The 11,469-nt window shown below is 33.3% G+C and overlaps 1 protein-coding gene across 4 annotated transcripts in view; it reads left to right on the top strand.

Moving 5' to 3' along the window:
• LOC106870770 (inactive phospholipase C-like protein 2) overlaps positions 1-11,469 on the top strand; it is a 196,819-nt gene that overhangs the window by 150,132 nt on the left and 35,218 nt on the right. For all 4 annotated transcript variants that reach the window (XM_052976011.1, XM_052976010.1, XM_052976012.1 and 1 more), the window contains 3 exons: positions 5,484-5,662; positions 6,681-6,819; positions 8,470-8,616. In XM_052976011.1, the coding sequence (XP_052831971.1) occupies positions 5,484-5,662; positions 6,681-6,819; positions 8,470-8,616 (465 nt within the window). The remainder of the gene's footprint in view (positions 1-5,483; positions 5,663-6,680; positions 6,820-8,469; positions 8,617-11,469) is intronic.

Below are 11,469 nucleotides of genomic sequence, written 5' to 3'. Positions count from 1 at the left end.
TATAGGAGAGTATTGTAGTTTGCTTGAAGCATTGTGTATTGTTTGTAAAGAATAAAAAGTTTTGAATGGTACAACAATGCACTATAATACAAAAAATGGACTATATACCTGTTGTAATTTAGTTATCCATAGTCTGATGATATTTCGGAATACAATTCCTTCTTCAGATATTCTTAGATGGACTCCATCTCAGAATATCTGAAGAAGGAATTGTAACACACACACATACATACACCTGCTCTTTTCATCATAAAAAATGCATCCTATAGGAGATTAGAACTAATTAAAAAGAAATTCTATAAGTTTTTCGAAAGAAATAGTCTTCCCATAACTATTGAGAGGAATAATAATTAATTTTTTGGGTGTTAATTTTAATTTATCAACCAGATTACATGAACCCTTCAGAAAATCTAAACTATATCAACTTCCAAAGAAATCATCCTAGATCAATTAAAAATGCATTAGCCTCTAATATTAGTAAAAGACTAACATATTTATCTTCCAATGAAGAAATATTTTATAAACATGCAAACCACTACAATATAGCCTTAGCAAATGCTGGATATTGAAATAAAATAGAATTCTGCCAACCTAACAGCATTAATAAAGATAATTCAACTAATTCATCATTATCGTTTAGTGTCCATTTTCCATGCTGGCATGGGTTGGACAGTTTGACTGGGGACTGGCAAGCCAGGAAGCCACACCAGGTTCCAATCTGATCTGGCAGTGTTTCTACAGCTGGATGCCCTTCCTAACGCCAACCACTCCAAGAGTTTAGTGGGTGCTTTTTACATATCACCGGCATGGGAACCAGTCAGGTGGCACTGGCATTGGCCATGTTCGGATGGTGCTTTTTATGTGCTACCAGCACAGTAGCGAGTCAGGGCAAGGGCTGGCATCAACTATGTTCGGATGGTGCTTTTTACATGGGGAGCTAGTCAGGCGACATTAGCAACGACCCACACATGCATGGTGCTTATTGTGTGCCACCAGCACAGGAGCCAGTCAGGCGGCACTGGCATCGGCCACAACTACAATTTCCATTTGATTTGATTTGAATTTGGATTTGCATTTTACTTAATTCAATAGGTCTCCTCAAACACGGAATGTCGCCCGACAATTGAAAGGTACTTTTTAAATGGGCTGGTTATGTAACACTGGTGTAGGCTAAAGCTGTGATCTCACTTTACTTGCTGGGTCTTCTTAATCACAACATATCTCCAGAGGTCTCGGTCTTTTGTCATTGCTTCTGTGAAGCCCAACGTTTGAAGGTCTTGCTTCACCACCTTATCCCATGTCTTCCTGGGTCCCGCTCTTCCACAGGTTCCTTCCACTCTTAGGGAGTGACACTTTTTCACACAGCTCTCCTCATCCATATGCAAGACATGACCAAAACAGTGCAAAAATATAAAACTGGTAAATTTTATAATCCCACCATAAATAGTAATATACCTAGTAATAAACACATAACTAGTAACCAAAATACATATAAACAATGAATTGATAATGATAAAAAACACAAGATCACTTTAAATCAAATTAATAATACTAAACATAATAATAGAAAAACCAATACTAAGTTATCTCACAAACCCATGAAAACTAAAAAAACAACCAATTTACAATTGTAATGATCGCTACAATGATAATAATATAATTAATAAATATTGTGTACATACTCATTCCATTAATTATAAAAAATCTAAAACAGATTATAATATACCTGTAAATATGAATAACCCTGATAAATCTAATAAAATATGGTTTATTATTCCATACACTATGCGAATTAAAAATAACATAGTTTAATCTGTTTTCAAAGCCATCTATAAACACTTTAACAATGATAATAGATACAATGAAATAATTAACCACAAAACTGTCAATATTGGTTTTAGCCTATCCCCTAACTTATTTACCATTATATCATCTATCAACAACAAGAAATTAAATAAATTCTACACTAATAGAAATGCCAATAATAATAATCCTAATAATTCCCCTGAACTTAAAATATATCTCCCAAATTCAAATAAGCCTAATAATTGCTTACATATAAGTCCCAATGAGGGAACCTTAATAACCAATACTAGCACTACTAATAATGATATATATTCCTCATCTAATACACCCATGCATAACGATACTTATGAAAATTGTGATTGTAGAGTTTAAAATAATTGTAAGTTTAAGAATTCATGTTAAAGAAAAAGAGTAAGTATACTAATGCACTGTTATAGCTCGAAGAAAAAAATATTTTTATATTGGCTCGAGGGAAAATATGATTAAGACTAGAGTGACAAATCATTTCCAAACTTTTAAGAATAGATAGAAAGCTAATTCCACTGGTTAAGTAAATTTATATGGGAATTAAAAGACAATAATATTGAATTTGATATTAAATGGGATACCATTGCTTCCGCACCAGCTTACAAAGTCAATAATAAAAAATGTTTTCTTTGTATAACTCAGAAAAGTATTTCCTGTGTTCATGCAGGAAAATATGTATTTTCCAAATTCAAATAATTGATTTATTATCCCTCTCACTAGAATATCTGTATATTCACTTTGAATCCCTAGCTCTATACATGACCTCCCCCATTATTACTACCTAACTAAACTACCATTATATTAATTTCCACTTCTATTACACCTACTTTTAGCATAATTTTATAAAAATTAGCTATACTAATTAATATCTTGTACACACCACGAGTAACCTTCTACCAACTTTTAAGCATATATTATTGCTAACTTTTATAACTGTTTGATTATCATTCTAACTCTTGAATTGATACACTTGGTAACATTCATATCTGTTTGACTATTATTCACACAACTACTTTTCATTAATAACCATATTAACACATCTTTAGCAACAAGATAAGGTCTGATATGCACACACATTTTTATATTTATATATTTATACTTTCATTTTTACACATATTCACGTTGATTATCTAATTTAATTATTATTTATATTATATTAATATATTAGACCTCCATATTTAGTATCTTTTTATACTAGTCACCCATTATAACTAACCTATTGTACACATCATGAGTAACCTTCTACCAACATTTGAACACACACAATTGCTAAACTTTATAACTATTTGACTTTTATTCTAACTTTTGAATAGACACAACTAGTAACACATACATTAGTTTGACTAATATTTAAAAACTACCTTTCAGTAATAATCATATCAACACTTCCTTAACAACAAAAAAATGCCTGATAATGCACTCACATTTTTATTTTTATATTTATACCTTTATTCTTTTATTTTAATATAAATGTATGTATGTGTATACGTACATGTATATACATATGACTCTGTGTGTATGGGTTGCCAGTACAGGCACATATGTGCACATGTAAGAATATATATATAGAGGTGTGTATTGATATGTATACAGATTTATGGGCTGGTGCATTTATATACATGTGACTATGGTTGTATAGGTTGCCAATACAGACATGTATGGGCGTGTGAATATATTTATGTGTGCTATAATCTATGTATATTTGTACCTACATATATATGGATGCAAGTGAATACATTTTTACACCTATTTATATATATGAGTTTATATGTATATATACACACAGGTATGTGAGTGTATGTGTATTTACAAATGATTGTCTATGTATGTTAGTGCGTATGTGTGTGTATATACATATATATATATATATATATGTATGTATATGTGTGCATGTATGTATATTTGTGTGTGTATGATAATGCACACTTATGTATGTGTGTATTTCTATGCAAAAATAAGGGCAGGTACATATGTGTGTATATGCAGATATGTTGATGTGTATGTAATATATTTGTATGCACTTATGTATGTGTATATGTGCACCTGTATTTATGTGAATTTCTTGCCCATATATGTATGAATACATATTCATGTATTACTCATCTATTTAATTATCTATTTACACTTATATATCTATATGTATATGCCATATCTTACCCACAACAAATGTGTAACCCCCTCACCTAGACATATACCATTGCTAATTAATAATAATATTATTCAGTCTGCCGTGATGATTCAAATAACTAACACACAAAATATCTAAAGGTATATTTTTTCTCCCTCTGAAAAGATTAAGCTCAGAAATATGATTTTAATATTTTTTAACTTCACTGGGCTTAATTGAAACAGCTGTAAGGGATAATGATCGATTTTTTGCTGATAATAAACTCTTATTAATTTCAGTATCTCCATTTTCTTATTATTCATTTGCATGATTATAGACCATGGAAGTGTAAAGGTGATTTTTCTAAAAAATTATTTAAAAAAAAAAAATGTTATGAAAATGAGCATGTTATTAACCTTTTTTGGGAAGAAGTTTTTTTTCTAGTGAATTCATACATACAAACATATGTATGTATGTGTATACACACAGGCACAAACACACACACAATACACCTATAGACATGTATATTCATTTGTTTTTAGATTTACATCTGTTTTTCTATGGTATCATGGGTTAGGTGAATATATATTATTGAGGCATTGTTTCACAGCTGTCACTTACACTTTACTTGTTTTCCAAGTAAAGAATTGCTTATCCTGCACGTTTTTGAAAGCACAGACCCAGTGGACAATTTGTTGTCTGGAAAATCAAAACAAACTTCCATGGCTTCCATGCATGACATGCAGATTATAGACTTTCACATACACACATACATACATACATACATATGTATGCATGCATGTATGGCTGGCTGGCTTCCTTCCTTCCTTCTACTATATCCATTCACAAGGCATCAGTTTATCTTGTATTACAAATTACTTGATGTCCTCACTACTGCAGTTATCACAAAAGGTACCCAGTACCCACTTGAAAGTGATTGGTGTTAGGAAGGACATTGAACCATAGATACCATGCCAAAGCAGACATTGGAGCTCAGTGTAGTTCTCTGGCTTGTTGGTTTCAATCAAACTGTTCAACCTGTGCCACCAGTTTGGAAAATGGACACTAAATGATCATATATTTATTTTTGTATATAATTACATTAATTTTGCAATTCATTTTTAATTGACTATTGACATTAACAAGGTTATATTATTAATGATAAATAAATAGTTTTAATTTAATAATTATAATGCTATCCTCTTGATTGTAACATTTCTCATTAAATACTTTGTGTACCAAATAATTTTGAAAATAAAAGATTTGGAGTGATTTGATAAATTCACTTTTTCATTTATCAACAATGTATTAAACGAACATTTAGAACATTACTTAATAAAATGTTCTTAGCTAAATTAATGAGGGAAGATAAGTTGGTATCAAAGAACCAGAAGTCGTCTGGAGAAGGTTGGTATCAAAAGGGTTGATAATTCTAAAACAACAATTTGTATTTTGAGTGTCAGCTTTATAAATGAGCTTTATACAATTCAATTGGACATGCAATCAAAACTCATTCTAACCATTTATTTACCATTTCCACCAGTTTCTGTAAATTACCAAACGCCGGGCTTGATGATGGATCTCTATAATGGCTGGTTCCAAAAGAATGGTGGTTGTGGCTATGTGTTAAAGCCAGCTGTTATGAGAGAAGAAATCTCTTACTTCAGTGCCAACACTAAAGATGTTTTACCTGATGTTTCTCCTCAGTCGCTCCATATTAGGGTATGTGGTACTACCACTTCTTCTCATGACCATTGTTTTGTTGTTGCTTGTTTTATAGTTAATGTTCTTACTGTAATTAATGTTAAAGAATAAGGATTCCAAATAAGATGTTGCTGTGTGTAGTTAATGTTTTGGTAAGCTTCTGCTATCTTGTTCTAAAGATGCTAATATCTGAAATACAAAGAAATTGCTGATGGTTTCATCAACAGTAATGAAATCATAGAAGAATTAATAGAAGAGTTTGTTAAATTCAATTGTTGTTTGCAGTGAAGAATTTGTCCTTTTTCTGAATTAAGGGAGGGAGAGAGAGAGAGAGTACTAGATTCTGTACTCCTCACAGCAACTATTTCAACCCTCTACCCTCCATAACTATTGACTCTGCTAAACACAAGCAAAGACCCAGAATGAATTTGTGCTTCCACATTTTGCTCAGTGGTGCAATCTCTACATCTTGCACTAATCATTATTCCCACTCCTTTCTCCCCACAATATTGGTTCTTTGGAATTTGTTCTTTTCCTACAATTTGTAACTGTTCAAGAGATGTGGGAAGTAACTATGAAAAAGGCTTGCCTAATCCATATTAGTGCAGAATATTTCAAAATGGGGTTCTGAGGAACAGCAGAGTTCCATGAAAGGCATTCTGGAATTCTGTAAAATAAAATGTTTTTTTTCAAATAAAGTTTTATAAAACTTTATTTTACTAAGCAAATTCTATTTGCCACTTTCAAAATAATGGAATATTGGAATTTTTTTAGTGAATAAATGTGTCCTCTTAAAGAACTTCAGTTTTATTTAATGTCTTTTTTGAATGACTGTGACAGGGGTTGTCTATAAATTATAAGAATGGGTTTGGGGATTCTTGGGACAAACTATATAATGAGCTCCACACCAAAACTAAGTTCAGAAACCGCTGATCTAATTACTTAAACATGGTTGTTCTATTAGAACAATTAGTCTAGTGTTATATGAGATTCTACCTGTTACCATTATCATTCATATTGTTTTTTCCTTTTGCAGATCATAAGTGGTCAAAACCTTCCGAAGCCTCAAGGTTCTGGTGCCAAGGGAGACATTACCGATCCATATGTTACTATTGAAATATTTGGTATACCAGCAGACTGTGCTGAAGAGAAAACCAAGACAATTAATAATAACGGTGATTATTTTTGGTTATTAATAAAATACTATTAGCACAGGCGTAGCTAGTCACATTATTGGCTACTGAAGATTTGTTTGGTCACAGCATTGGCTGCTAGCAACATGTTAGTCACCTACTTGGCTACTAGTGACACACTAGTCACAAAATATGGCTAGTCACATTGTTAGCTGCAGATAACTTGGTCACAGAACTGGCTGCTAGCAACATGTTAGTCACACACTTGACTACGAGTAACATACTAGTCACAGAATTGGCACAGGCATGGCTACTCACATAATTAGCTTTTAGTGACATACTAGTCACACAGCTGACTAACTTGAGATAGAAAAATGTTTCATATTGTGTGTGTGTGTGCACATATCTTTTATCTTTTGTTTGTTTCAGTCATTAGACTGCAGCCATGTTAGGACATTGCTTTGAAGGGTTTGTTCAACAAATCAACCCCAGTATTTTTTATATTTTGTAAAGCCTTGTACTTATTCTGTCGGCCTCTTTTGCCAAACTGCTAAGTTACAGTGACATAAACACACCAACACCAGTTGTCAAGCAGCAGTGGGGGACAAACATAGACAGAAAGACACACAGACACATATACAACAGGATTCTTTCAGTTTCTGTCTACCAAATCCACTCAAAAGACTTTGGGCAGCCTATGGCTATTGTAGAAAACACTTACCCAAGGTATCACGCAGTGGGACTGATCCCAGAACCATGTGGTTGGGAAGGAAACTTCTTACCACACAGCCAAGCCTGCACCTTTGTGACAAAATTACTAAAACATATGAAATTTAATATATTCCCAATTGTTTAAATATTGGTGCTCTACATAAAATCTTATTCCCTTTCCATTTGAAATTTTTTTTTATCATAACTCAATTTCAAAACTAAAATTTAACATTTACTATAAAACTTGTTAAAAATGAAACTAATTTGTTTCATCACATTTAATTCCTTAGCGTTCAGATTACTCTGCCAAATCTTATGCTTATTTATTCACATTGTTTTGAATTAATCATGCATTATCTCATACCTTCGAGATTCCAATGCTGTGAATGTATATTTTTAGAATAACATTGTAGGGTAGGTATGAACAGCTGGATTTGGCCACTTCAATCATAAAACAGGTAGAATATTTTGGCCTGATATGGCCAGTTTGAATGCTAAAGGATTATTCAAACAATCTATTATTTAATTGATTAAATCAATGGTTCTCAACCAGAGTCCATATAAGATTTTGTTGTTAAAATTTATGTGCAATATTTTATTTATTTCTACAATGCATCAAATATCTTAACAATTTTTTTATACAATTCCTAATAATATTTAATTATAGAAACATAATATGATATTTTAAACATCGAATGGTTATGGGGTGGGGTGTGTCAATCTGAGTAGAAAAAAAGAATTAAAGGGGTCCATAAGGAAAAATTAGTTGAGAAACCTGTGTTAAATGGTTGACAAATAATAATAATAATAAATGTGTAATAGAACCAGTGTATGTGTTTATTATTGGCATGACCCTCTTGAGACAAAAAATCTGTTTCAACACACTACTTCAAATGAAGAATCTTGCAAACCAGATACAAAAACGAAATTCTTTTTTCAGTGTTTTCTAATTAATATTGAACATTTTTTTATCAATTGCAGGTTATAACCCTATTTTTGATGAAAGTTTTGAATTCCAAATTAATCTACCTGAACTTGCACTAATTCGGTTTGCTGTGTTAGACGATGACTATATCGGAGATGAGTTTATTGGTCAATGTACGATACCATTTGAATGTATGGAGACTGGTAAGTAAAACAGTTTAATGGGTCGTCCCATAAATAATGCGTTTTTTTTTTAATACTTCTTTTATCTTTCAAAATTAAGATAAATAAAGTTCTTTTTTAATCTAAAATATACTCTCCTTCATTTTCAACAATGCTCTTCCATCTATCTGGCAGACTTGCAAGGCCCCTCTTCCAAAATTCACTTGTTCGTGATGAAAAATACTCCTCCAGTACTGTTCTGACCTCGTCTGCAGAATTCATATTTTTTCTGTCCAAATGATTTTGAAGACTGCAGAATAAATGATAATCAGATGGGGCAATGTCCAGCAAATATAGTGGGTGGGGCATCATTTCCCATTCAAAGTGCTCCAGCCTTTGGAATGTCATCCTCGCTGTATGTAGCCAAGCATTATCCTTTCATCTTGAAACCAAAGATGGTCATTTTTCTTTTAGTGTTGACTTAAGGTGTTCAAGCTGCTCGCAGTAGATCTCCTTTGTTCTTATTTGGTTTGGATTTAAAAGTTTGAAGTGGACTAAACCTTTCATATCCCACCAAACAGATAACACCTTACATGGGTGCTGGTGTTTCTCCTTTCCCTACCTACTGTCTTCACTGCTTGACATTTTTATAGAGAACCTATTTCTCGTCACCAGTCACTGTTTGGTCCAAAAAAAGGTTCATTTGTGAGATGTGACAGCAAAGAAGCGCACACATTCACTCTTTGCACGCAATTAGACCTGGAAAGTTTGTGAGGAACCCATTGACCCAATTTGCTGACTTTTTTGATGGCACACAGGTGTTGATGAATGGTTGAATGACCAAATCCAAGCTACTCTGCTAGTTCCTCAACAGTTACAATGGGATTTTATTCCAACAGGTTTTGCAGGACATCCTCATCTAACTCTATAAATCTTCCAGGACAAGGCTTGTCTTCAAGGCTGTAGTTTCCAGCTCAGAATTTTTGGAACAACCATTCACAGTGGCTTACACTTATTGTCCAATCCCTATATACTGCATTAATATTCCTCATACTTTTCATTGCATTGTTACCTTTATTGAACTCATAAAGCAAAATATGCTGAATATGCTCCTTTGTTACTTCCATTATAGCTTTGAAAAAATAACTGTTAAAATCGAACTGCACTCTTCAAAACTTGCACTAAGAATAAGGACAAGGTAAAATTGCTACCTGCTTTTATAGCAAGTTGATGCAGGTAGCTTATCCCATCTCCCTCCAACTTTTAGTTCATGCAATTGAAAAAACCGCATTATTTATGGGATGACCCAATAGTTAGGTTTCTCTGACCAAGAAAGTGTGTGTGGGGGTATGCATGCATATGTGTGTGTGTGTGTGCATATATGTATATATATGTTTGTGTATATATATGTACATATATATACATATATAAATTTGAAACAAAGGTTCTTACTTCACTGATTAAGGAACTTTTATACACTGATGATTGTAATCTAGTCAGTCACTCTGAAACGGGCCTGCAGTCTTTTATATTTGCATTTGACACAGTGTGTGATGATTTTGGCATGACCATCAACTTGAAAAAAACAGTTATAATGTTTCAAGTTGCATGTTGTGCTGTTTGCAACCCACCTAAAATTTTTGTTATGGGTTAGTTACTTGAGGTTGTTGACTCTTTCATTTACCTTGGAAACTCTGTACAAAATAATGGAAATCTGGACACAGAAATACATCAGCGAATTCAATGGGCAACACAAGCATTTGGTGGTTTGAAGTCGTGCGTTTCACGCCAATGACATATGATTAACAACACAAAATTGGCTCTTTGCAAATCATTTGTCTTACCATCCATGTTGTAGTCTTCTGAAACATGGATGTGTTATGAAAGACATTTCAAATTGTTAAAATGATTCCAAAAATACCTTCGCCACATTTTAAACATTAAATGGGGCTTTTTTTACTCCAGACACAGATGTCTTTGCATCTGCAGGTATCACTTCAATTAAATCAATGATTCTGAAAAGTCAAATGTGATGGTCTGGCCATATTGTTTGAATGGCAGATGAATGCACACCCAAACAGCTATTTTATGGTGAGCTTGCAGAAGGGAAATGCAATCAGTGTAAACCTAAAAAGTGGTTTAAAGAAGGCATAAGGACTACCATGAAGGCACTTGGAATGGATCCAAAGGCCATAGAAACCCTTGCTTCGGATTGAGCTGGATGTTGAACAAAAGTGTGGAATGGAGTGAAAGTGTTTGAAAGGCCAGGATAATACATGCAAGACTCAAGGTAGATTTAAAGAAAAATGTTACAATCAAGAAGATGAATCTCAGTGACCTTTTTTTGTGCACAGTTTGTGACAGACTGTGCCTTTCTTTTGCTGGACTCATCTGAGGACACATGGAAAATGAACCTCCATCAACTGTTCTGCCTATATATCTGTGCACACTTTTCAATGCCATGTATGCCGTAAGGTTTGCAATTCTAATGGCAGCCTCAAAAAACATTTTAAGTTACACAAAGATCAGAACTTAACTGCAGCTCTTGGTGATCCAAATCAGATATGCAATTTATGTCGGTGTCTTTTCAGTATATTGAAAAGCCACATCAGATGCCATGATGAATCTAAGGTGTAGGTACAAGAAATGGTCAGACTCTGCATAAGGAGTAGCCAACCACCACCATATATATATATATATATATATATATGTTAATTCTCTAAATGAAGTATTAACAGTAACTGCACGATAAAGTGTAGTATATTGCCACTTAAGTGTGGCTGACCCCTAGGGGTGGATGTTACTGTTGCTTTTAACCCCAGGAGGACATCTCCTCCAGCTGGCTTATCGACACACTACTGTGTCGATAAGCCAGCTGGAGGAGATGTCCTCCTG

Source organism: Octopus bimaculoides, chromosome 23, assembly GCF_001194135.2.
Source record: "Octopus bimaculoides isolate UCB-OBI-ISO-001 chromosome 23, ASM119413v2, whole genome shotgun sequence".
NCBI lineage: Eukaryota > Metazoa > Mollusca > Cephalopoda > Octopoda > Octopodidae > Octopus > Octopus bimaculoides.
Note: the sequence above shows the minus strand (reverse complement) of the source record. Positions and strands in the feature narration are given on the sequence as shown.